General features: G+C 52.9%; 10 protein-coding genes and 1 non-coding gene across 11 annotated transcripts; 4 read left to right on the plus strand and 7 right to left on the minus strand.

The window, feature by feature from the left end:
* Window positions 1-263: 263 nt before the first annotated feature.
* On the plus strand, window positions 264-1505 carry QC761_108670 (uncharacterized protein; the record flags this gene model as incomplete). Its single annotated transcript, XM_062874151.1, has 1 exon — window positions 264-1505. One exon carries the CDS (start codon window positions 264-266, stop codon window positions 1503-1505), a length of 1242 nt encoding a protein of 413 aa, XP_062737261.1.
* On the minus strand, window positions 1506-3028 carry RET3 (Golgi-to-ER vesicle coat component). Its single transcript, XM_062874152.1, has 3 exons — window positions 2423-3028; window positions 2123-2356; window positions 1506-2058 (listed from the first exon to the last, which is right to left on the minus strand). Exons 1-3 carry the CDS (start codon window positions 2460-2462, stop codon window positions 1727-1729), a joined length of 606 nt encoding a protein of 201 aa, XP_062737262.1. The 5' UTR covers window positions 2463-3028; the 3' UTR covers window positions 1506-1726.
* On the plus strand, window positions 2759-7002 carry CDC54 (MCM DNA helicase complex subunit). The gene is made up of 3 exons (XM_062874153.1): window positions 2759-3286; window positions 3345-5479; window positions 5532-7002. Exons 1-3 carry the CDS (start codon window positions 2983-2985, stop codon window positions 6111-6113), a joined length of 3021 nt encoding a protein of 1006 aa, XP_062737263.1. The 5' UTR covers window positions 2759-2982; the 3' UTR covers window positions 6114-7002.
* On the minus strand, window positions 6172-7394 carry QC761_108700 (uncharacterized protein; the record flags this gene model as incomplete). The annotated part of the gene is made up of 3 exons (XM_062874154.1): window positions 6172-6626; window positions 6682-7225; window positions 7390-7394. The coding sequence occupies 3 exons, from the start codon at window positions 7392-7394 to the stop codon at window positions 6261-6263; spliced, it is 915 nt and encodes a 304-aa protein (XP_062737264.1). The 3' UTR covers window positions 6172-6260.
* Window positions 7395-8337: 943 nt separating this feature from the next.
* Window positions 8338-8670, minus strand: QC761_108710 (uncharacterized protein; the record flags this gene model as incomplete). The annotated part of the gene is made up of 1 exon (XM_062874155.1): window positions 8338-8670. One exon carries the CDS (start codon window positions 8668-8670, stop codon window positions 8338-8340), a length of 333 nt encoding a protein of 110 aa, XP_062737265.1.
* Window positions 8671-9469: 799 nt separating this feature from the next.
* QC761_0009630 lies at window positions 9470-9543 on the plus strand. Its single transcript has one exon. It is a non-coding gene; the product is annotated as a tRNA-Val (tRNA).
* Window positions 9544-9743: 200 nt separating this feature from the next.
* Window positions 9744-11554, minus strand: OST1 (dolichyl-diphosphooligosaccharide--protein glycosyltransferase subunit 1; the record flags this gene model as incomplete). Its single annotated transcript, XM_062874156.1, has 3 exons — window positions 9744-10086; window positions 10151-11343; window positions 11408-11554. The coding sequence occupies 3 exons, from the start codon at window positions 11552-11554 to the stop codon at window positions 9789-9791; spliced, it is 1638 nt and encodes a 545-aa protein (XP_062737266.1). The 3' UTR covers window positions 9744-9788.
* Window positions 11555-12412: 858 nt separating this feature from the next.
* QC761_108730 (uncharacterized protein) lies at window positions 12413-13285 on the plus strand (the record flags this gene model as incomplete). The annotated part of the gene is made up of 1 exon (XM_062874157.1): window positions 12413-13285. The coding sequence occupies one exon, from the start codon at window positions 12413-12415 to the stop codon at window positions 13283-13285; it is 873 nt and encodes a 290-aa protein (XP_062737267.1).
* A 2124-nt stretch (window positions 13286-15409) lies between these two features.
* On the minus strand, window positions 15410-18345 carry QC761_108740 (uncharacterized protein). The gene is made up of 4 exons (XM_062874158.1): window positions 17458-18345; window positions 17077-17370; window positions 16879-17009; window positions 15410-16810 (listed from the first exon to the last, which is right to left on the minus strand). Exons 1-4 carry the CDS (start codon window positions 17741-17743, stop codon window positions 16157-16159), a joined length of 1365 nt encoding a protein of 454 aa, XP_062737268.1. The 5' UTR covers window positions 17744-18345; the 3' UTR covers window positions 15410-16156.
* Window positions 18346-18944: 599 nt separating this feature from the next.
* ATG22 (Autophagy protein 22) lies at window positions 18945-21685 on the minus strand (the record flags this gene model as incomplete). Its single annotated transcript, XM_062874159.1, has 2 exons — window positions 20798-21685; window positions 18945-20581 (listed from the first exon to the last, which is right to left on the minus strand). The coding sequence occupies exons 1-2, from the start codon at window positions 21123-21125 to the stop codon at window positions 18945-18947; spliced, it is 1965 nt and encodes a 654-aa protein (XP_062737269.1). The 5' UTR covers window positions 21126-21685.
* A 1420-nt stretch (window positions 21686-23105) lies between these two features.
* Window positions 23106-24609, minus strand: QC761_108760 (uncharacterized protein). Its single transcript, XM_062874160.1, has 2 exons — window positions 23791-24609; window positions 23106-23487 (listed from the first exon to the last, which is right to left on the minus strand). The coding sequence occupies exons 1-2, from the start codon at window positions 23933-23935 to the stop codon at window positions 23246-23248; spliced, it is 387 nt and encodes a 128-aa protein (XP_062737270.1). The 5' UTR covers window positions 23936-24609; the 3' UTR covers window positions 23106-23245.
* Window positions 24610-24756: the final 147 nt, after the last annotated feature.

Raw genomic sequence — 24756 nt, forward strand, 5'->3', positions numbered from 1 at the left:
CAAGATAAAAATTTCTGAATGACTCAACTTCAGCACTTACACCACACAACGCGCCTACAACCCGTCCTCAAAACACGACTCAAAACGTTTCATTTTATTGAAACAACGTCAGTCAATCGATCCAAATCGACAAATTGGCTCCCTTTCCCCGCCCCAGTCTTTCCTCGCGGTGGTCCGCAGCAACACCCTTCAGGTTTTCACTCCAACATTTTCACCCCACCTTTCACCATCACCACCACCACCACCACCACCTCACTTCCAAAATGTCAACCACCAACCCACCACCACCACCCCCTAAACTCAAAACCCGCATCCTTACCATCCCTCCCTCCTCCCCTTTAGGATCCTGGTCCTCTCCCAACTCCCTCCAAACCTGGACCCTCCCCCCAACCCCCCTCATCCCCCCCTCCCTCACCCTCGCAGCAACAGCCCTCACAACCTCCACCGCCTCCTCCTTCAGCACACCCGTAGCCTTCCCGACCGAAACCGTCTACGGCCTCGGCGCCGATGCAACCTCGTCAACAGCCGTGAAAGGGATTTACACGGCAAAAGGCCGACCAAGCGACAACCCTCTCATCGTCCACGTCTCCGACCTCTCCATGCTCAGCACCCTTTCCACCATTCCAGAGATTTACCACGAGTTAATCTCCAAGTTCTGGCCTGGACCACTGACAATCTTACTCCCTGTCCCGACCTCCGGTCAGCTGCTAGCCCCAGAGGTAACGGCTGGACTGACCACCTTTGGCGCGAGGATGCCTGACTCCCCGTTGGCAAGAGCGTTGATTCAACTGGTGGGCAAGCCGCTCGCTGCTCCGTCCGCAAACGCCAGTACGCGCCCTAGCCCGACAAAGGCTGTGCATGTGTTGGAGGATTTGGAGGGGAAGATTGAGCTGATTCTGGATGGGGGGGATTGTGCAGTGGGGGTTGAGTCGACTGTTGTTGACGGGTTATGCAACCCACCGGTGGTTCTGAGGCCAGGAGGGGTAGGCATCGAGGAGATAAGACAAGTCAAGGGGTGGGAGGGGGTGGTGAAGGGGTATAAAGACAGGAGCGAGGTCGGGGAGGGGCATAAGCCGAGGGCGCCGGGGATGAAGTACAAGCATTACAGCCCCCGGGCGAGGGTGGTGCTTTTTGAGGGGCATAAACCCGTCAATGTGGGAAAGGAGCTGGAGGGGGGCGGGCAAAAAAAGGTGGGGGTTATCAGGACGGGGGAATGGGAGGGGTTGGTTGGGGAGACAGAGGGGAGGATAGAGAGTGAGGAGGGTGGTTTTGCTGTTCGGCAGGGGAGTTTGAGGGATGAGGAAGGGAAGGAGTTGGCCACGGTGTTGGATGTTGATCTGGGACGGGATGTTAAAGGGGTGGCTCATGGGTTGTTTGCTGCTTTGAGGGAGCTGGATAGGCTGGGGGCTGATATTATTTTTGTGGAAGGGGTTAGTGATGGGGATGATATTGCTGCTGCGGTTATGAACCGACTTCGCAAGGCAGCATCCGAGATTAGGCCTTAACTCAGAGTCAAAAAGGCGAGCAGACATCAATAGACACGGTCTCCCAAGAGAAGACACCTCATCAAAATTCTGCCCACACTATACTCACTACTTCATACGGTAATTTTTTGAAAAAGGACCCCGAATTCATAATTCTAAATATCAGAGACGCCTGCTTAACCCTCCCTTATTCATTCTCCCCCACCCAACAACATTACAGGACCATAATAATGGCCTCCAATCTACCGCATCCACTCCAAAATCTTGGACTTGCCTATTTGCGCCAAGTTGTTCATGCCCTGCTCGGTGAAGGGGTCGATACGCCCCAGGTTGGTGTCTTGATTTGGCGCCTTGGAGCACCGCTGCACGATGATAGTCGGGTCCGTCTCCAAGACCACACCATCATCAACAATCTCGTCGATGGCGAGGGAGACGAGGTCGTAGTTCTCGATGATGGTGCGCTTGTCGACCGACTGCTTGAAGAGGAGGTGGAGGGCGTCGCGGAGGGCGAGGAGAACGTTGTAGAGGAGGATTTCGTTTTCTTCGACACCGCCAACGACGTAGATTGCCACGTCTTTTGATTATCTGTCAGCATAGCTGCTGAGAAGGGAGGGGAGGGATTTAGAGACAGGACATACCAGCCTCCATCTTATAAAGCACGATCCGGTTGTCGAATAGAAGGATGTCTCCTGTTTGCTTGGCCGTCTTTTGGAGGAGGGCCTTCTCGAAGCGGACTTGGGCCGTCTTGTCGGCGAAGGGGTTCTGAGCGGAGGCGGGGGCGGCGGTGCTGGAGGGCTGCTGGTTGGCGGCTTGGTGGGGAGGGCTGTACCATTTGGAGAAGATGCGGGAGCCGTCTTCGCTGGAGAGGATTACTATCATCGGGAGAATGGCAAGTCAGCTTCAGAAGTAGGTGTGCTGGAGCTTTGGGAGAGCTTTACGGATAGCGTTGACGCTGTACAGCGACATTCCTGGGGCCATTTTGGCTGCGTATTAGTGGGTATCTTATGGTTCGCGGTGTAGGGCGAGGGTGGTGGGAAAGGGGTATCTCGTTCGGGGGCGGTGGTATCGTCGTCGTGGATGTTGTTGCTTGTGGCTGATGATGTGAAGCTGTCCACACAATGGAAATTGTGGGGTCCAACTTTCAAAAGGGAGCGGCTCGCTGATGTGGCTGGAGCTGGGTGTCCCCACATTTTAAACGGCACGTACCTGGGCCAGGGGTTTAATGGATTGGGAGGCCCCCTCCACTTCCCTTTTGACAGGCTGGGACGCGTAAAGTGGTTTTTTTGCTGGACGCGTTTTCGCGTTGCTCCTTTTCTCATTCCAACACCCTGAAGTTCTTCAGAGTCCCACTCTGGGTTTCCTAGGAAACACCTTCATCCCACCGCTGCCAACACCCCCTTCAACCACGATATCGAATCCTCGTCTGTTATAAATCGTTGGTCTTATTTCTTGTGCCCCCAAATTCAGTCAAAATAGACGACAGAGTACAACTTCAAAAATGTCTTCACCATCGAAGCGGTCAACGCGCAGCACCAGGAGTTCCCAGGCTGCTCAGAGCAGCCCCGCTGCTGAGAACTCGAGAACTCCCCGCCAGACTCGGACCTCAGCATTGGCCTCAAGTCCTATGGTATACGATTCCTCCTCTCCCAACAATGCGCCCTCGTCGCCTCTCCGCCAGATGAGCAACACTCAGAGCACCGCCGGAAACAATGCCGCCAGCTCGCCCTTGCGCCAGCAGACCGAGACGCAAAGCACTGGTGATCGAACACCTCGCGCAAGCGGTCGTGGTCTCTTGGTTGGAGGTAAACCGTTGAAAACAATGGCTTTTCTTTGCATCCAAAGCTAACATACCCCTGACAGACTCGTCCCCTATCCGCTATGATGAATCCAGCCCAGGGCCCAACCTCACCCAGCAGTCGGACCTTCGCAGTGAAAGCAGTGCGCTCTTCGTAAACGAGCGCACAAGACCTTCCAGGTCTCACCGTGGGGATATCAACCCAGATGTCATTCGCACACCACGCATGCCACGCCGAATTATCTTGGATGACGCAGGCCGAGTCGTTCGTGATGGCTCTCAAGTCGGGTCCGACGCCGCTTCCTTCTCCAACAACAACCCCAACACATCTGAGGCAAATGCCCTTGGTGGCATGAGCCAGGGTCTCGTATGGGGTACCACCGTCTCACTTGAAGACTCCTTCGCGGCCTTCAAGGACTTTCTCCGAAACTTCACCAAAAAGTATCGCATGTGGGCGGATGGCGCAACCGAGGCTGACACCATGGGGAATCCCGAGGCGGATTCCAAGCCATATTGGGAGGCTTTGGAGAACATGTTGTTGCTGGGCAGCAACAGGTTGTACCTTGATCTTCGTGATCTCAAGGCGTACCCGCGAACGCTGAAGCTATGGCATCAAGCCCAGGCCTACCCCACCGAAATTGTTCCAGTCATGGATCAATGCGTGCACGACTTCATGATTGATCTTGCGCGCGCTGAGATGGCTAGTCAAAGACAGGCCTCTCTTGCTGGTGGAAATATGCCCAACCCTTCCCAGAGCTCTGATCTGAACTTCCCCAGTTCTGATCGTGGGGAAGAGCCATCAACTCCCAGGCCTACCCAGGGACAGCAGGTGACCCTTGAAGACCAGGTCTCCGCGGAGACGTATGTTGTGCGCCCATTCGGTATCGAGAAGAATACCAACCTGAGAGATCTCAACCCTTCAGATATGGACAAGCTTGTCTGCATCAAGGGTCTAGTGATCCGTACCACGCCTGTGATTCCCGACATGAAGGACGCTTTCTTCAAGTGCAGTGTTTGCGGACACTCCGTCACCGTTGAGTTGGACCGTGGCAAGATTCGGGAGCCGACTGAGTGCCCTCGCAATCGTTGCAAGTCCAAGAACTCGATGCAGATTATCCACAATCGCTGCACATTCACGGATAAGCAAGTAATCAAGCTGCAGGAGACTCCTGATGACACGCCTGCTGGCCAGACGCCTCATTCCGTTTCCATCTGCGCTTACAACGAGCTGGTTGACTTTTGCAAGGCCGGTGACCGTGTAGAGATTACGGGTATCTACAAGGTTACTCCTGTGCGTGTCAACCCTCGCATGCGGACGGTCAAGAGTGTGCACAAGACGTATGTGGACATTGTCCATATCCAGAAGGTCGACAAGAAGAGAATGGGCAATGACCCTTCTGTTCTTGACTTGGCTGAGGAGGAAGAGGCCCATATCAGCGGCCAGAGTCTTGATGAGATCAAAAAGATCTCGCCAGAGGATGAGGCCAAGATCAGGGAGACTGCTGCTCGTGCCGACATCTACGAGCTTTTGTCCCGGTCTCTCGCTCCATCAATCTACGAAATGGAGGATGTCAAGAAGGGTATCCTCCTCCAGCTGTTTGGTGGTACCAACAAAACATTTGAAAAGGGCGCCAGTCCCCGCTACCGTGGCGATATCAACGTCCTGTTGTGTGGTGACCCTTCAACGTCCAAGTCTCAGCTTTTGGGTTACGTCCACCGCATCGCCCCCCGCGGTGTGTACACCAGCGGCAAGGGTTCCTCTGCGGTCGGTCTTACAGCCTATGTCACCCGCGACCCAGAGACCAGACAGCTGGTTCTCGAGTCCGGCGCCTTGGTCTTGTCCGACGGTGGTGTGTGCTGCATTGACGAGTTTGACAAGATGAACGAGTCCACTCGCTCTGTTCTCCACGAAGTGATGGAACAGCAGACCGTCTCTGTCGCCAAGGCAGGCATCATCACCACCCTCAACGCCAGGACTTCCATCCTAGCCTCTGCCAACCCGATCGGCAGTCGTTACAACCCTGACCTCTCCGTCCCGCAAAACATTGATCTTCCCCCTACCCTACTCTCCCGTTTTGATCTGGTCTATCTCATCCTCGATCGAGCCGACGAGAAGCAAGATCAGCGCTTGGCTAAGCATTTGCTGTCCATGTATCTCGAGGACAAGCCTGACTCGGCCCACTCCAACAATGATATCCTGGTATGTCCATCCCTCTTTCTCCATCTACTTTCTCCCGACTAACGGTCTCCAGCCAATCGAATTCCTCACCTCTTACATCTCCTACGCCCGCCAAAAAGTCAACCCCCAGATCTCCAACGAAGCCGCCAAGGAGCTCGTCGACTCGTACGTCGAGATGCGCAAGCTCGGCCAGGACGTCCGCGCCGCAGAGAAGCGCATCACGGCCACCACCCGTCAGCTCGAGAGCATGATTCGTCTCTCTGAGGCTCACGCTCGCATGCGTCTCTCCGAGACGGTCACTCAAAATGACGTAAAGGAGGCCGTGAGGCTGATCAAATCCGCCCTCAAGACGGCGGCGACGGATGCGCAGGGCAGAATCGACATGAGTCTCCTCACTGAAGGCACGTCGGCGGCGGACAGAAGGAAGAAGGCTGAGATCAAGGACGCCATTGTCAGACTGTTGGACGAGCTGACTGCCGGCGGGCAATCAGTCAAGTTCGCCGAAGTAGCCAGGAAGTTATCAGATGGTGCCAGCGTGCCGGTGGAGTCGGCCGATTTTGCCGAGGCGATGAGGACGCTAGAGATGGAGGGTGCCATCATGGTCAGTGGAGAGGGTGCGAGAAAGAGTGTAAGAAGGGTCACGGCTCAAGTGTAACGGCTTTCTGACGGGGATAATTTCCAACTTTTTATTTTTCAATGTGAAAAAAAAAACAGTTATCAACAACGCGCCCCCCCGCCTTTCAAACAGAAACGCAAAACTAGGTATAATGACGAAATCAGGAATCTTTTCTCCTCCTCATGATCAGTTCGCCGCCGCCGTCCCATTACCCACATTGACCACCGTCTCCGTCATGCTCCCCCTATCCACTTCCTTTCCCTTGTCAACCTGAGATACTGCCGCCCCAGAGCCGGACATCTTACTATCCTCCTCCTCCCCTAGCAGCCCACTAGGCCTCCAATCCCTGAGATCATCCTCGGCATCATTCAATATCTGCCTCGCCTGCCCAGCATGAGGATACGCCGGTTTGACATCCCCCGGCACGACAGGTGTATCATCCAACAACTCCAACAACCTCAACCCATGCCTCGCAAGAATAATCTGCTTATCCGCCCGTTCAATCGTAGCCAAAAACTCGGCCTGGTACGCCTCCTTCAACTTTTGCCTTGTCTACCACAATATCAGCACACTATCATCATCAGTGCTTATCAGGGGAAATACATACAACATTACTCAACTGCGCCTCAGCAACCAACCCCTCGGCCTCAGCCCTGACAAGCTCCTGCTCCAACACCACCAATTTTGTCGACTGCGGCTCCCTACTCTTCAACTTTGCAATCTCATCCCCGATCTTCTTCTTTCCCTCTCTTGTTGGTTGGACGCTTCGTTCAGTGTTTCTGATCACCTTTAGCGCTGCGCGCGCGTCGTCGAGGGCGTGGGCGTAGTTGTCTTCTTGCTCGCCTATTTCTGAGAGGAGGACGCCGATTTTGTCCGAGATGTCGGAGATGGAGTCGTCTTGGGTTGCCTCACCCCATTCAGAGAGCTGGGTTGCGATGGAGAGGCGCTCTTTGGCTGCGGATTCGTGGTGGGAGGTGAGGGAGGAGGAGGATTTGAGGAGGCGGGTGAGGCGTTTGGAGAGGTCGGGTTGGGTGAAGGTAGGGGAGCGGAGGGAGGGGAAGGAGAAGGGTTTTCGGTGGTGTTGGGATGGGGTGGAGGTGGTGGTACCCGTGGAGGAGCGGTTTTGGGAGCGGATTGAGAGGGCGCGGTTCCTGGAGGAATAGAGCGTGTTAGCAATCGTGGGACTGGTTTTGTGGTGGGCGGCGTGGGTACCACTGGGCAAAGGGGTAGAAGCGGTTGGTTTCGTTGCTTTTGCGGGACATGATTTCCGCAGATGAATAGTAAACGGTTTGTGAAAAAGGGATATGAGACTTACAACATGATGCTGGGCTTAGGCTCTGTGGTGTGGAACTGAACGTATTCGGGACTTGGGTCGCAAGAAGAGGTCAGACTTGCTCTTTCCTCAGTAAACACGAGGATATGTCGGCAACCCAGCAGGATACACAGATAAAGAATAACGCAGGGGGGTATCAGTATGCACAACGAACTGCTAAATCATCAATCGTTTGCTTGCTTTCACAGCGTGAGGGTAAATGGGTAATCAGGTTGTGGTGTACGGGATAAAGACAATGGTGGTTCGTGATGACCGCCCGCGCAGCGTAGTGGTATATAGATAGCAGCTGTAGGCCATAAACGGTCGCTCATCACGTCACTTTACATGTCGGGCTCAGGCTAATAGAGCAGTCAGTTTCCCCAAGCCTTCTTCTGAACTCTCACGGAAACCCTTGGTGCAGATGTCGTCAGAGCTCTGGGATGAACAGGAGTTTGTAATTTCAGTACCCACACAACAACCCTTTTTCTTCTAACCCCATTCATGTATGTTCCTGTATGAATGGCTTCTCATACCATCGAAAGTCATCTCCCTCATGGAAAATATCTGTAAAGCTGTCTTAAACAAAGCATGTAGTGTAGAGTTCCATGTGACGTCATCCCACCCAACCACATCCCAGCCCCACCAAAGCTCTGCTCAGATCGAAGATCATTCATTCACCCCAACCACAGAACCACCTCCTCGGTTCTTGGCATCTATCCCCATCACCAGACCAGATCGATCACAAGATGAGACGAAGACAGATTACCTTCTCATGTGGCTTGTAAGGTAAACAACCCTCATTATATCCCGCCTATTACGGAGTAGCTAGCCAACCAGTCTATCCCAAACGAAACCCATCCAAACCAGACATGTACCCAAACATTTATTCATAACATCGTGATATCATCCTCCGCATAACCCATACATCCCCGTCCCATTATCACAAATGGATCAATACCTCCTAGTAGTCTCAACCCGACTACTACTCCTCTCAATCTCCACCACCCTCTCCCCGTGACTCCGCCCTCTGCTCTCCCCCCTATAGCTCGTCATGCTCGCCCTCGGACTTGGAACAATAACTGTCGTTCTTGTTGTTGGCGGACACAGATAGGTCCCGCTCGTTCGAGGCGAGACATGATGGTGGTGGTGGCGGTGGTGGTGGTGGTGGGGGTGTCGGCTGCTGCTCCTGCTGTTGTGGTGATGGTGGTGAGAGGATGGCCGGCGGGCGGGGACGATTTCCTCGTGGTAGTAGTATTTTTCTGAGGAGGGGGTTCCGAAGCACATGTTTTCTTCTTGAGGGCCGAGACTGAGTGATGGAATGTTTGTGGCGAAGACGTATGGTCTGTGTATGTGTGTTTTGTTTGATGATTATACCCGCAGACAAGGTAAGATGTGGAAGCTGAGATGGAAGAATAAAAATAATAAACAGACAAACAAACAGGAAGGTCAGGTTAATAAACACTTTTCTCCCTCGCCCGAAATACCCCAAGACCCCCAATAAATCAACTGACCAGATCCACCATCCCAGACAGAGAGACACCGGGCAACATCCGAAAAGAAAAAGAAAATAAGGCAGCATGCAGGGACCTCGAGGGACCCTGACACACCACCGGTCTTGCTGCATGCTCACATGCCTTGCTTTCCTTCCCCACCAGGCCCCCGGGCTCAGCATGCGATACAAGGCCTCACTCATATGTAGCCTTACCAAACACCCTTCATAAGTGACACTGCATGAATTGTACGAAGGTTGATCTTCCAACACGTTGCAAGTCGGACTTTAACACGAGCGGACAAGGCGACGTGGTAAGATAGTGGATCATCTTCCAGACAATCGACTCACCATCTGTTCAAAAGCAAAAATAGAAACACATGCTCAGTTCAATAGAACATCTCGAGAATGTTCCCTTCTACAAATCTCACCCAGGTGGTCGGCTCAACGATGCCCCCCACCACGACCCAAGATCCACCATTCCAACGCTCCAGAGATCACATCACCCCACCAAAAGATCTCCACCACCACCCAAAAATAAAAAATGAACTTTGTAAGTTCAAAAAGAAAATGCCGCCAAAAGATATAATTCTTTGATTTCGTCCAGGCTCGAACTGGAGACCTTCAGTGTGTTAGACTGACGTGATAACCAACTACACCACGAAACCATTACTTATTATTGAATACGGCTTCCACTTTTACTATTATCAAAATACCACGGTCAAGCACCACTCACAACATCCCCATTACATCCCTTTTCAACCCTTTTTTTTCCCCTCTTACTTAATAAACCAACACTCAATACAAATACACATTTATTCGCCTTATAATCAACATAAATACCAAACAAACAAAAGCTTTCAAAATATCAAACCCCTCCCATTTTTTATTATCCCCCCTTTTCCCTCTCCATCTATTTCTTAGCAGCAACATGGCCACTCGACGCAAACTTCAACTCAATATTCCCCACCAACCACACAGCCACAAAAAAGGCAATAGCACTACTAAAGACAATAAACGGCTTGCGCAGGCTGGCCGAGAGAGGGTAGTCGTACGACACGACCAGCTCCCGGTCCCTAAAGTCATCTACCAGGTTCCTCGCCTTGATCACCAGCGCCGTCCGCCCAATCGTATCCAAAAAGGTCTTGTGGATCTCGACGTCGGCCGAAGTGATGGATTGGGTTGGGATCGAGGTGACGTACTTGACGTTTCTGCAAAACATACAACAGTCAGTATTTGAAGTCAACAGAGGGAGGTGACAAAGGGGAAACGTACTCAGCACCCTCAGGCAAAATAACCCTGACCTCGACCTGCTCATACTCCACACCCTCATTCTGCTTGGGCCCCTCAAGAAAAGGCACGTTCAGCACGAACCCCCCGGCTGCCGTCTTCCTCAAAAAGTTCTTCGCATCCGAGTTCCACCCAATGGTAAAGGGGTACTTCCAGCCGCCAAAGACAGGGTAACGAGGCTTGATCTCAAGCGACGCCTCCCGCTTATTGCTTCTGAATCTCGAGGTCGACACATTGCCAATGACGTCAGTGTAGTAAGGGTCAACACTCCCAACACGAAGAGGGAACTTGAGCTCCTTCAGCGCATGGGTATTGCCCTGCTGGTAGTACTGCGACTGCTGCCACTTGACCCTGTTGAACAGCGATGAAAGGTTGGCCCCGCGGTGGTAGAGAGCATAGCGCTCCTCAAAAGCAACATTTCCACCCCAGTGGCTGACCTCAATGTCCCGCTCCAGACGGGCAACGTGAGTGACTGGCCTGTTGAACTCGAAACGGACGCGGATGGGCTCGTACGCGCCGGCGGGCTTCTCGTCAAAGGGCCCGTAAGTGAGCTTGGTGCCCTGCTTTTGGGGGAACTCCTTGATGTCGCCGCTGCCTGGGAGCTTGGTGTAGTCGGGGATGTTGGCGGAGGGGAACTTGACTTCCGTCTTTTGCTTCGAGGTGGTGTACACCGAGGGAACGTAGGCGGAGAAGGTGTAGGTGAGGAATTGGGCCTCCTCCTGCTTGATGGCGGCGGGAAGGGGCGAGTACGCCTTGAGGATGTAGTAGCTGATGCCGAGTGTCTGCTGTGCGCCGGGGGCGAGGGGCTTGGGAAGTCGGATGCGGAGGTACTGGGTGTCACTTTTGGGGTCGAACTCGACCTTCTCGGCGACGAATGGCCCGGCGCTGGTGTCCTTGCGATCCTTTACCTCGACGCCACCGAGGCGCGAGATCTGATCGGCCGTGAAGGGGAGGTAGTATTCATTCTGTGGCTTCTTGTCGATATTTTCTACGACGACATTGATGTTCTCCTTGACGTAGTTCTTCTCGACGGAAACAACGTGGACGAGGTTGGCGTTCTTGAAGACCTGTGGGGGCTTGAAGGTAGACGGGAGTGTTGATTTGGAGGTGCCCTTGTCGGAGCTGGCGGCCGAAGCTAGCGACAGCAGCGAGAGGAAGGCAGAGAAGACGGCTGATGTCTTCATGTTGTAAGAGAAAATGACATGTGCCCGCCCAATTGAAGAAATTCCACTGTCGACTTACTTGTTGGACCCTCAAGAGACCCTCCTGAGCATCACCGTGGCCTTCTGCCAAACAGCTGTCTCCGAAAAGCTTACGTTGCTGAAACACCCCTGTCCGTTTTGCCGGCTGGGACCCACAGCTTCCCGGACTGCCAAGAGAATCCGACATAGCTTACATAAACCACATCTGGTGTAAGTTGCGGTTCACTTCGCTTGAACTTTTCCAGTTTCACCATCGACCTTCCTTCCCATGCGAGGCAGCCGCGGCTTGTATCATGACGAAGCTTCCCTCGAGCGGAAGACTTCCCCCGGATTCATGATGAACCTATGGGAATCCATTGTGGCTTCTTCCGCTCTTCTGCTCCATGACCTCCCGTTCACACATCAGCATCAGGCCCGGATATCACTATCATCACTCCTCGTACCTTCACTCGTCCAGGATCAACACCAACATCAAACCATGTCTCCGCCTGCGAGATCGCACCTCAGGCGGAGACACATATTCCCAGCGATCCCGTTAGCACTAGATTTCAACATCTGGGCGGATCACCAGAAGTCCTCGACGAGACCCCCACCAGAGGAGATCCAATACCCAGACCTGCAACAGAGGGTTCAGACACAGCATGAAAAAGTTCTGCAAACTCGGGGTATTCATTACCTCAAGTCAAAGAGTCCCGTGTTATTCAAAGACTTCCATTCTCAACTCGCGGATGCAACACGAGAGGAGATTCTTGACGACGTGTTTGGTGATCGGTATTGGACTCATGGCGAGGGGGACACATCATCGCTTATCAGAAACTAGAGGTTGTTCGGCGTGAGATCCGGGAATAGAGTCCCTTCAGAGGACTCCCCCTCAGCGAACGCCTCGTCAGAAGACTCGGAGAAACCCACCTCAGAGGAACCCATTTCACAATACTCGGAGAAACTCACCTCAGAGGAACCCCCTTCACCACACTCAGAGAAACCCCCCTCAGAGAAACCCTCCTCAGAGAAGCCAACCCCAACAGCAGTAGCCTCTGCGGAAAATATGAAGGTGATGGATAAATCTATGGGGAATAGAGGCATGATCCCGGTAGAAATACAAGAGTGGCTCAAAGCCAATGCTGTGGGCAACGGCGATAAAGCCTGGGCAAAGGAGCTAAAGAGGGCAATGAAATACAGAAAGGCAAAGACATTAAAAGAGAAAGGCGTAAAGCTACAAGCCTCTGTTCTAGCAAAGCTCATCTCCTACCTGCCCCGATCAGGAGAACCTACTGGCCAACCCGCCTGGCGCAACCTCGATCCCAACCCATCAGGAGAGCCCACCAGCAGCAGAACAATGCTCACGTTCAACAGTCTCAGAGCCCTCGTACATGACACTCACGATATCACTCTTTCCCTTGGACAGAGTATTAATTTCCTTGTATGGCACAACCAATCCGCAGCAGACCGCTACGCAAACCGAATCAACGCCTGGCTCGACTCCCTCTCCGCAGAATTAGCCAGTAAGCACGCTGTCCTTCCACCGGGGGTAGGATCAAGCGTAGGATCCCAGTCAGGACATGGTTCCTCCATCTCTCACAGTGTCCGTTTTATCGGGGCCCATCCTGCCAGTGTCGATAACTCGGAACAGTCAGCCCCGTCCCCGTTCTCTATCAATTCTGGCGGTTCGTTGACGTCGTCTGGGGCACGCAGGTTGAGGGCAGATGTTGAGGAGACGAATGAGAGGGGAGCTGAATGGCAGGATAGTGTGAACGAGTCTGCCATGGGTGGTGAGTACGAGTACTCACCGTCGGAAGAGTGGGACCATACGCCTTCGTCTGGTTGGGGGCAGTGGGGGGAACCGCTGGAGAATTCGAGGGGGTACAGCACTCCGAGCAGGCAGACGGATACAAGGGTCGCACTATTGAAGTGCGCGTAGGGAAGCACGTTCCCGGAGAACCCTCCTACACCATTTTTGAAGATGCTGGATGACCATCTGCCTGACGCGCTGTTGGCGAACGGGCTGCTGCCGACGGTGTTGGTGGATAGAGCGATGGAGGCGGGGTGGGAGGGGAGTGAGTGGAATATCGGTCTTGATAAAAGTGATTGGGTTAGTCTTGGCCCATCAGAAAGCGACAGTCAAAGAGGGGGAGTAGAACCAAGCAGACGGGCAGGAGGGCCAAGTCGTAGAGGAGGAACAGGCCGTGGAGGGGGAACGAGCAGTGGAGGAGGAACAAGCAGTGGATCACCTGATGCTAGTGGGGAGGTACCTGATCGAGGAGGAGGAACAGGCCGTGGAGGAGATATCTGGCCGTGGAGGAGGAACAGGCAGTGAAGCATGCGATACTTGTGGAGAGGTGCATGATCGAGGAGGAGGAGGACCAAATCGGGGAGGAGCTAATGGCTAGAACCCTCAATATGTGTCTCAATAATACCAACCACGTGCACCAGGCCCAGTTTGTTGCTCTTCTTGACGGTGCGGTGCGGTGCGGTATTAGAGCAAGTGGTGGAGAAAGAGGGCCAGGTAGCGAAGAAGGGATGGCGAGCGGAAATTCTTCAAGGACAGGGTTTACCCTATGGTGACTTTTTTATCACTTGAAAAAGTCCCGGCGTGGTGCTTCGAGAACAAGCTTGTCTGGTCAGACTGGGAAGGAAAACACCACGGACATATTCTCACCTCGGGGGCGGGAGAGCGTTGTTGGTTTCATAACCAGAGTAGCGATAGGTCAGCGTCTGCGGGTATATATGGATTATTACAACCAGCTATCATCTCATTTTGAAACTCACCTCGCGGTTTTTCTTGTCAGACATAGACTTGTCGACCTAGCAGTTGTGTATGGTATGACCTCGATGTCGTTGCTGAATGAGAAAAGTGATATACTTATGATGATGACCCAAGGTAAGGTAGTTTAACTACCTACATCCACCCACCAAAGCCAGGAAAAGGTAACCATAATAACAGCAACATTAAACTCTTTTATCAAGAATCCCCTGAATCTAACTAATCCCCTGAGCCCGGATGGAGCTACCGAGGAGATCAGGAGACACAGCAACACACAAACCTCGTCACTAAATTGGTTGACGTACAGCCTTATTCAAGACAGCACAGCACAGCACAGCACAGCACAGCATCATCACCCCCCACCCCCTTCATTTATGCCAACCACCACCTCCCAAATCACCACAGTATCACATTTCATCAAATGACCATCCTCACATCACTCCCCAACCAGTAGTAATAATCACCAGCAGAATCAAAACTTTGGTTCCCTGAATTGTAAAAACCTTTGCTACCAACACACACACACACACACACACACACACATACAACACAGCCAAAAAAAAAAAAAAAGACACCGAATCCCAAACACAACAAAGAGGGGGAAAAAAAGCTAAAACAAAACGAAAACCGCCAGAACACAAAAAACTCCATCCCGCGCCACGCCACGCCATAGAAAAGGCTGTCCATATAAAAGATATACTGAGAAAGAAAACACCAAACAACACAGACAACAAAACAGCAGCAACAACAACAACAACAACAACAACAACAACAACAACAACAACAACAACAACAACAACAACAACAACAACAACAACAACAACAACAACAACAACAACAACAACAACAACAACAACAACAACAACAACAACAACAACAACAACAACAACAACAACAACAACAACAACAACAACAACAATACAGACTCAAAAAGGAAATTCCATTTTTCTTTCTTCCCCCCTCCCCCTCCCCCAATCTCGCTCGCTGACACAAAGTATCCTAACAATATTCTCACACCAAACCAAACCAAATAAAATAAAATATCATGCTTACGCTCAATCAATACCCCTACCCCCCCACTTCGACCTCCTCTCCAAACCCCCTCTTCCTAATGCTCCTCGCCCTCCCCCTAAAATCCCAATCCCAACCACCACCACCCACAAACCTCTCCCTCTGCATCCCCGCCCACCGCTCCATCTCCCCCCTCCTCTCCAGAGCCTCCTCTTGTCGCTGTAAAGGCCCAACAAAAAATTCCTCGTACTCCTCTTGCTTGTCAAAAAAGTCCACCATCTGTTCCTGTTGCTGCTTAACAAGTCTCTGCATTTCTTCCATCTTCTGCCGGAGGAATTCTTCCAACTCTGCCCCGTCACCACCGTGATCACAAGTGCCCTCCTGGCCATCAGACTCCAGATGGCCTCCTCGCAGTCTCAAGCCCTTTAAGTCATTCACCCACGGCCAAAATTCCTAGTAGTTTGATAATGCCGGCATGTGGTCTGGTGGTAAAGGAGAAGACCGTAACAATGTCATGTATTCCTCCCTCTCAATGTCGGACGAACTGAATTGCGGTTTAACTGATGTTGAAGAGGTTGCCTCAGTTCTACAAGCCCGACCTTGTTCCGCCCCATCCTCGGGCTTGATTTCAACGCTAGCCTGGACAATGTCATCCTGTTTCTCATATTCCAAGGGCGGACTTCTGGCTCGGCGGGTGGGAGCTGAGACGTGCCGGTTGCTTTCGTTTATAGCAGGTGATGCCCATGCTGAAGGGGTTCGGGAAAGTTCAAGGGGGGAGAAGGTTACACCATTGATGCGCTCTTCTGACGCGGGTCCAGGGTGGGCATCGAGCCCAAGTTGGATTCTGATGAGTTCTTCGTCAGAATTCTCTACGGCCGAGGGCAGAGATGGCTCCAGCGACTCACTCTTCGGCTTGATAGGCGGTGTCTCGGACTTTGGCTCCAGAGGCTTGTCCGCTCTTGCCGCAGAGTCCCGGGAGCGTATGACCCTCTGCGGCAGACAAGCACGGACAGCCTTCTAGTTAACCGTTGTTGCACAGAGGAGGCACTTGACGGGCTCAGTCCATGTCTTTTCGCCACCGACGATGCCCTCCCGCAGGTCTCTGAACTCCAGCACTGGGGGCCCGTTCTTTTCTGTGTTGAGAGTGACTTCAAAGAGCCCCTCCCATGGCCGTGAGGTCTCTCCGTTTGCCTCCCCCTTCTTTTTCGGCTTCCCACCCTTCCGACCCGACGCTGATTTGAGAACCAGCTTGGTGCTGGGGGTGCCTGTGCCGGCGGCTGCGCTCGCTGAACGACGACCTGAGGAGGGTGCAGCATCCTCGGGAGCAGTAGGACCATCTTCCTCCTCTGTTTGCTTAACATCCACGTTGCCGCTCCCATTCTCTGCTGGCTCTACTTCGGCCTTGACGTCGATCGAATGTTGGGCAGAAACGGCGGCGCCAGTATCGGATGGGCTTAGCGGACGCTGGCCTTCGATTTCGCTCTCGGCCTTCTTGATAGGCTCAGGGGGCAGGTGTGGCTTGTCGGCACCGAGTCGCTTGTATGTTGACTGGAGAGCGTCTTCAATGATACACTCTTCGTGCATCCACTTCTTGCACGCCTCCACTGTGCACCCGAGTAGTTTCCTGTCGGGGTTCGCTGGGGTATTGCATAAGCAAACCAAATCAACAGACTGCAAACAAACAATGGTTAGATGACGCGCTCAAACGTGAGAGAGGAAATGCTGAGATCAGTACATACCGAGAGTTCGTAGCTCCTGACGTCAAAAGCTTGTCGCCAGTAAAGCGCGTGTTGAATCTCCTCGTCGTTCTCCTCAAACCACTGCCTGACCGTCGCCTGAGATGTTACACTGACCACATTGATAATATCCACTGAAGAAAAAAGTCACTGTTAGCAAATCGAAGCTAGACATGTACCGGAACAGCCATATGTGCTTACTGTGATTCGACGCGACCAACTCATTCATTCCATGGTATGGCTGCCTCCCTTGAACAAACTTCTTCCCGTCAAGAGTGCCTGCAGGAAGCTCGTCTGGCCAGTACATCCAGTAAATACGAGCGTAAACATGGTGCTCGTCGCTCGCGCGGATCTCGAGAATTCGCGCCACCCAGTCGTCATCCGACTTCTTCCTGATTTGCATCGGCTTGTTGTCATTAGCAGCCTTTTGCCGTTCGATACTGGAATCATTGGCGACATAGATGAAGCCCTCGCTAAAGTACTTCACCCCATTGACTTTGTGCCGGAGGTGCAACGTTAGCCCACACCGCTCGTCTGAAATGTTGTGCATCAGATGTTATGAAAGGAGAGCAATGTACTTACGAACAAAACTGTTGTACCTGGTCATGTCGGTCCACTTCTTCGGAGGGCTGACCTTGAAGTACAAGTCCATCGTCTCATGTTTCTTGAACTTGCCGCAGGGCGCGAAGGGCGACATCTGGAGGTTGACCTTGGCCGTGGCATCCTCATCCTCGCCCTCGGTCTTGCGCTTCTTTGACTTTCTCTTGCTATCCTTGTCATCTGGGTTGACGACGTCGATCTTGAATGGGCACTCGGCCCGGTTATCCTCGGGCTCCTGTCTTGGCCTCTTGCGAGCGGAGGAAGCCATGACGACCAGGTTGTGTGTGTTTTGCGGGGTCTTCAGATGTAAAGTAAGGGATCGCGTCGGGGCAGATGGGATGTTGGAGCACAGGTTGGGCGCCTGTGAGCGTTTGCGCAACAATAGGTAGTTGCGATGTGCAAATAGAGTTTGGGTCGATGGCGATGCGCAGAGGTTGCAAGATGGGTTGGGTTGGGGTGGGCGACGGTGCGAAGGTGGCTGGGAAAGCGCCTACCTTTGATCGGCTTGTTGAGGGGGAGGGGGAGGTGCGGTGTGCTGTGGTGCGGTGCGGTGCGGTGCGGTGCGGTGCGCGATGTTGTGGACAGGAGCGATCCGGAGCGAGCGAGCAATGGGCAGTGAGAGCAATGAAAGCAATGTCAACAGCACAGGGCAGGCCGGTGGTGCCGGGTGAATGAATCACCTGGGCCGGTGATGGATGGGCTGGGGAGCAGAGGGCAGGTCCGGTCCGGAGTTGCTGGCGCGTGGGCGATGCTCGCGATTCAATGGCCGATGGTTCTCGTGGTTGTCGCAACACGGGATTGCTTCCTTGCAACTCACAACGCAGGCAGCGGGAAGTTTGACACCGATCAAAATTTACGGGAATCGCGTCCGCCACCCTGGTTGCCAGAAAAAACACGGACCCTCCCCCAGCCACGTGATTACGAACCAAGTGAGGAGAAATGCTGTGGCTGGTTACCTACCTTAGGAAAGCCTCCACGCCAAGCGCCAAGGAATGGGGAAAGCAAGCCGGAAAATGTGGCCCAGCAGCAGCAGCAAGCATTGGCGAGCTGTCCAGAGCTTCTCTCAGAGCTTTCCCTCTTTCACCTGTTTGGAACCCGGAACCATCAGAGCCAGTTCCAGGTGAAATCATCACCTGTGACTCAGCTTGTGCAAGTTCCACAGAGAGATTGAAATCATGTTATTTCGCCTGAGGCAAACAGACACCTGGTCACAGGCACCTCTGACATCTTGGGGGTTACGTCTGAATGAGAGGATATGAATTGCCGGAGTCATCCAAGAAAGCCGCGAGGGGTAATGTCACACACACTCACTGAACCGAGTAATACATTATTCCCATCCCAGTCCAATGCCTAAATCCTACCAACCTAGGAAATAAACCATGGAAACATAAACAACGCCGGCGCTATGCACCACACCCATCAAACCCATTAAACAGGCCCTCCCATTTCCCAAACATGACAAACAACCCTCACCGATCAGTCTCATACCCCTCCAAAATCCCTCTCTGCCCCTCCCCCTCCCCCTCACTAGTATCAGTCTCACTCAACCCAACCTTGAACCCCTCAATCACCTCCGCCAGCTTTTTTCCCTCCCTCTTCCCCCTCTCCACCTTGATAAACCAAATCAACGGCGCCGGAAACCCAACCAGCGCAGCCAGGAACCAAAACGCCGGCCTAATCTCCCCGCTCGCATCAATGATGGCACCCACAATCGCCGGACCAAACACGCTCGAGCCCTTGTCGGTGATAGCATAAAGAGCATAAAACGCCGCCTCGGATCCGGGGGGGATCAGCTCCCCGTACAACGACCGGCAGTAACTGCTCAAGCCCCCGAGAACAACACCGTAGACGGCCGCGAGCGGGTACATCTCCCAGGGCTGCTGCAGTCCAAACACGCCCCAATTCTTGACAAACGGTAAGTAACCCAGTAAGCCGTAGATGGGGATGAGTTCAAAGAGGGCGATGCAAGCGAGGATGGTTTGGTGAGCCTGGAGGTTCAGTTTGCGGGAGATGAAGGACCACGAGAAGGCCCCGAGTACGCCGGTGGCTGTCGAGATGACGTTGATCATGCCGAGGGCCCACGGTTCCATGTGAAGTTGGGTTTTGGCGAACAGGATGGCGGTGGAAGAGGTGGTGGCAACGGCGTCAGAGAGGAGGAACCACCCGCCAAGGAAGAGCATGATGTCTACCAGCCGTCCAGCCAGCTTCATGGTACGCCAGAGAGACTTCCATGCGTCGATGGTGTAGGAGAAGAGGGCTCTGACACCCGTGTGGTTGGATGATGCTGGCAATGGTGGGCCAGGTCGTGGACGAAGCCACATGGCAGCCGGGACTGTGAAGATAGCCCACCATGCACCGATGACAAAGAGGACAATCCGTTGTGACCATGTCGTGTTCTTCATCTGAATCAGAATGAAGATGGCGACACACTGTAGGAACAACGCGGCCAGGTAACCCGTACCAATCCCCTTGGCTGAGATTTGGGATGACAGACCGAGCTCAGTCGAGGTGAGCTCCTCCCGGGTGCGCACTTTCGAAATAGGGGTCCCAAGCGATGTCTGCCTCGGTAGCAAAGCAGCAGTCGAATCATCCATGGCCCTCTCAGCATCCGTGTCGGCGGCAGACTCATCCTCCACCTCATCGGCATCACTCTCATCCAGCGCGGCCACATGCTCAACTTCGGGGTGATGCCTAACAAGAAGTGGCAGAAACGAGTTCAGCAACACAAACGACGCCCCTAGGGAAGTATTCGAAATAATCGCCAGCAATGCGCCAAAAAGATAGAGCTCTCTGGACACGAAAATGTAAAGCATCACACTCCCGCTGCCAATCCAGCCAAACGCAAGAAGCAGCTTCTTCCGATAGTTGCCGTGGTCTGCCGCGCAGCTTATGCTGACCACCAGCAGCGCCTGCAGTAACACGCTGATGCTGAAGGTGTACATGGCGAAGCTCGCCGTGTTGATTTCCATGCCGAGCACGTAGACCACGCACTGTCCTCCATCTGCACTGTTCTTGTCGTTGCTTGGCCCACAAGGTGTTGTCCGATCGGATAACAAAACGCCATTTTCTCTTGCTAGGCTTTCGAGCAATATTGGGATGAATGATGCTGTGATATCGTTAGTTTTGTTATGTTCGCAACGACGCGCGCGCTGACCGGGGGATGAGATGGGCCAGGAGGGTTCTCATTCTCCACGATGGAGAACGACGTCAGCGTAGCGGGTGGATTGGTATCAACATACCGATTCCTACAAAACAACAACAACAACAACAACAACATTGTCAGTCAAACTTGCATCACCCTCAAAAATCATCAGCAACTCACCACAGATAACATAAACCTCTGCCGCAAAAGCATACGCATACCACCCAGCCAACTCCTTCTGGCTCGTCGGCCTCGTGTCCTCCCCCGGGTACCTCGGCGGCCGGTAACTGTGCGCAAACAGGCTGCTCATGCTGCTCCGCCTGCTGTTGTCAACACTCATCAGATACTCCTCCCCAGAATGATCGCTTGACCTCTCGTCGTCGGCCTCGAAGGAAGATGAATGCGATCGAAAAGACTTTTTGGACGCGTAGGATAACCGGGAGAAGAGGCGTGGTGCTGGTGGTGGACGCAGCAGCTGATGATGATCTGGGTTGTTACGGGGAGCCATCGCTTCCCTAAAACGGCCACAAATCCACTTAAACGGGCAGCGGCGGCGGGCCTTTCGGCAGGCAACGACGCACCTACCAACGGTTGGTTTTGGTTGTGTTGGCGGGAGGGGTGCGGTCACCTGTCACCCGATCAAAAGCTACAACCACAGCCTGTTCCTGGTCGTGTCACCCAGGGGCTGCTAGGTTGTTTGAAATGATAGTTTGATCGGATTTTTGAGTGTGGGATAGGTCAAAAGAGATGGGTCTTTTGTTTTGTCCGACTGTTGGGCTCTGGATAATAATCTACCGACCGTTACAACCACAGGGCAGTTGGGCGTTCGTTGGCCTGCGGCCCCTCCAAGTCAACCGTCTGCAATGGTACCCCAGCCGCAAACGGGAAGTAAAGCTTCAGGATCGATATTTCGGAAATGAATGAACAAAGGTAAACAACAAACAAGTAGATGAACGAGCCGCTGCTGGATCAGAGATTACATCCTTCAGAGGCATGGCTGGCTGTTCGATATCTTTGCATATCCTTGGGGTGGTTCGTGCTGCTGTCGAGAGAAGAGAAGCAACCAAGATCACCCACCGTGGGCAAGCCTCAAAGACTACCAACTCTAGTTTATATATCCTGCAGTCCCTCCCCTACCATTCCAACGGGGACTTACCACCATCTCCATGGTCCCCGGGTGAATGGGGTTTGGGTTTCTGGTTTTCCACCTTGCTTGTACGTACATATAACTACCCACACCAGCACACTACACTATGCACATCCGGGGAGCATAAGCGGATGGGCAGTGATGATCCCCCCGAACCGCCCCCATGGACCCCCTCCCTTTTCACCACCGCCCAACCGAACTGGCACGCACACACACCTTGGGATGGATAGGTAACTTGATTTGAGCAATCTTGGTCTCCATTACCGGCGTTGCATCGGGTTGGTATAGCTCGTACGATGTATACCCTCCTACCTTCACAATCGAAAGGATTCGACCACCTACTTCTGTACGGAGTGTTTAGACAGAGCTATCCCCAGGTTGAGTTGCAGATGCGAGGTGCTGATCCCATGCTGGGTGGCCACCCTTGATGGGCTGAAAATTCACAGCTTGTTGGGGTGAGACATGTTTCTTCACAAGCGGCCGTCTTCTTCTATGGTGTAGAGTGGAGTTCGGGATAGTGTTGGAGTGTGAATAAGGGTCCCTTTCAAGCTTGCTAGTCGCCAAGCCCGATGGGCATAGCGGGCATGACTCCATGAGGGGTAATGACGATGTGTTCCCGGATCCGATGCGACGGTCTTTGACTACACTATGCTTTTGACAAAACGGCGGTTAGGTATTCCCGGTTCTTGAAGAAGGACCACTTCACCACATGATCGCAGTTGTCCAGGGACCTTCAACCAGGAGAATAAATCCTCAAGGTGGTGACACGGCATGTGTGTGCAACTGCCGGAGGTGTAGTACCGCGGTTTGCTTTCCTGGCTCCGATCTCGACATATACTGGTTTTGTTTCCCTTAACACCATGAACCTGGAAGTTATATCGGATGGTGTATGTATGCATTCTTGCGCGTGTTGTGTGAGTGGGACCTGCAAAATGCAGGTTCAACTCCCACATCAGGCAGCACATGGTTCCTGGGTTGGGTTACAAAGTCAAACCAGTACCCCGTAGGCGATGGCCAAAAAGCAAGGCACGAAGCGCCCCAAAGCAGCCAAGAAAGGAGATTTAATATCAGAATAGCTCACCTGCTCACACCGGTCAAGGTGTGTGTGTGTGGGTTTCATTACTTACGAGGAATCTCTTTTCTTGGTGAAGCTCCTCGTGATCAGTTTGATGGTGAGGTGATGTGCGGTTCTTGCGGTGGTTGGAATCAGGACAAACAAGCAAAGCACACAAAAAAGAGCTAGAGATATTGCCAAAAGCTTGCCATTATAGTATACCTTGCGTCCCAACTCATATCCACCTCATTATCATAACTCATCTCTTTGATGTAAACCACCCCCCCCCCCCATCCCCACCTCCTTCAAATAAAGCCGAAATTGCAAAACGTCCAACAAGTCGTGAACAAAATGTGGTATCAGTGCAGATTGACAGTAGAAAGCAAGAGAAAGAAAAATTCCAGACAAACACTCCCACACCCTCTGTCTATTTCTTGAACACTCCCAAAATCTTCCTCTTCAGTCTGTCCGCCAAACCGACAGGGTTCGTCTCCCCGTCCACCACCTTCTTGGCGTGCTCCTTGGAGGCATCCTTGTACTCGTTACCAGCACCGCCGCGGCCAGTGTGGTAGTCCGTGTCCTGGGATGGACGAATGGCAGCCTCGGGAACCAAGTCCTTGTCGGCACGGACGGTCTGCTTCTTGCCAGTGTCGGCGATGTTGGCAGCGCCTTTGGAAATTCTCAAGTTAGCCCTTTTGTTCTGTTCGGGCCATCTTGTGTGTGGAGAAAGAAAGCCTTATCGTCCTGCCGAGCCTTGGCGTAGGCCCCGTGGGGGAGGCAGCAGGGGTGCTGGGTCGAGGTCGATAAGGCTAGCATGACACCACCTCGACCACCATCATCATCATCACCAGAGTGTTGTTTTGCCCCTTTGTTTGATTGTAGGGGGAGGAGACAAGTGGACAGCGATGTTGATGGCGTGGGTCATGGGCTATATCCTAGATGATGTATGGGACAAAAGAGGCCGAAGCTTACCTCCACGACCAGTGCTGAAAGCTCCATCGCCATGGCTGCCCTCGGCGCCAACACGGACGACCTCTCCGTCGACGTACTTGGTGTCATCGGGGTTGATGTTGCCGGCGCCACCGCGGCCGTGAGAAACTTCAGGAGGAGCGGCCATTTTTTGTTAGGTGTAGTCGTTGACTCGCGGTATGTGGAACGACGAATATGTGCGGTAACCAGGTGGTGAGCTGATGTGTTTTTGGTGACAGCAACAAAAGCTGAAAAAAAAAGGGAGAAAGGGAGGGTCGCAAGGGCGAGGAGATGGGATATGCGCCTTATAATGCACCCCAGCTGCACACGCACACACACACCACTCAGGTTGCTTTCGTCTCGAGGCGAACACCAAGGTAAGGTAAGTAGGCGGGTAGGGAGACCTAACGCAATAAGGGACGCCGAGCACAGGCGCTGCAGGACACTCGAACTCGATCAGGATTGGGCAGATTTGGAAAAAGGCAGCGCAAAAATCATATCATAAGATGGCTGGTTACTGGCACCTTGGTTGTACCAACTGGCGGATAGAAATGATACGGATCATCACCTTTGGAGAGAGGGAGAGATAACACCATTGAAAAGCCAAGATCTGGAACGAAGACAGGACGGGAGCATCCCGGCTAGTTCCTGGAATGGCGAGCTAGGGCAGAAGGGGAAGTATCGACCCCCACATGCTGATTTTGTGTAAGTCGTGATCATCTTTGTTAGGACTGCGAGCGGAAATGTCTGTATAAAATGACCAGTACTTCTTAGATATTGGTTGAAGAGCACAGGTCTCAGGAATAAGCTGTTATACAAACAGCGAGAGCCGCAATATAATACAATGTAATTGAACGCTTGAAGTTGGAGCAACAGTAAACGCACACCAAAAACATGTGCTCCTGCTTGGTAGAGAAGAATCGGCCCTAGCCTGATCAGGCATGCGCCACAAACAGTGGGGAGCCACAG

This window comes from Podospora bellae-mahoneyi (assembly GCF_035222275.1).
Source record: "Podospora bellae-mahoneyi strain CBS 112042 chromosome 1 map unlocalized CBS112042p_1, whole genome shotgun sequence".
Taxonomy (NCBI): Eukaryota; Fungi; Ascomycota; class Sordariomycetes; order Sordariales; family Podosporaceae; genus Podospora; species Podospora bellae-mahoneyi.

Coding starts and splice junctions, on each gene's coding strand:
- RET3 (XM_062874152.1), bottom strand. CDS start 2,462: ATGGCCCCAGGAATGTCGCTGTACAGCGTCAACGCTATCC. Junction 2,357..2,422: donor GTACAGCGTCAACGCTATCC/GTAAAGCTCTCC, acceptor TCCCGATGATAG/TAATCCTCTCCAGCGAAGAC. Junction 2,059..2,122: donor GCTTTATAAGATGGAGGCTG/GTATGTCCTGTC, acceptor GATAATCAAAAG/ACGTGGCAATCTACGTCGTT.
- CDC54 (XM_062874153.1), top strand. CDS start 2,983: ATGTCTTCACCATCGAAGCGGTCAACGCGCAGCACCAGGAGTTCCCAG. Junction 3,287..3,344: donor TCGTGGTCTCTTGGTTGGAG/GTAAACCGTTGA, acceptor TACCCCTGACAG/ACTCGTCCCCTATCCGCTAT. Junction 5,480..5,531: donor ACTCCAACAATGATATCCTG/GTATGTCCATCC, acceptor AACGGTCTCCAG/CCAATCGAATTCCTCACCTC.
- QC761_108740 (XM_062874158.1), bottom strand. CDS start 17,743: ATGGCTTCCTCCGCTCGCAAGAGGCCAAGACAGGAGCCCGAGGATAAC. Junction 17,010..17,076: donor GTTGGTCGCGTCGAATCACA/GTAAGCACATAT, acceptor TTTTTTCTTCAG/TGGATATTATCAATGTGGTC. Junction 16,811..16,878: donor TCAGGAGCTACGAACTCTCG/GTATGTACTGAT, acceptor GTTTGTTTGCAG/TCTGTTGATTTGGTTTGCTT.
- QC761_108760 (XM_062874160.1), bottom strand. CDS start 23,935: ATGGCCGCTCCTCCTGAAGTTTCTCACGGCCGCGGTGGCGCCGGCAAC. Junction 23,488..23,790: donor TTTCAGCACTGGTCGTGGAG/GTAAGCTTCGGC, acceptor GAATTTCCAAAG/GCGCTGCCAACATCGCCGAC.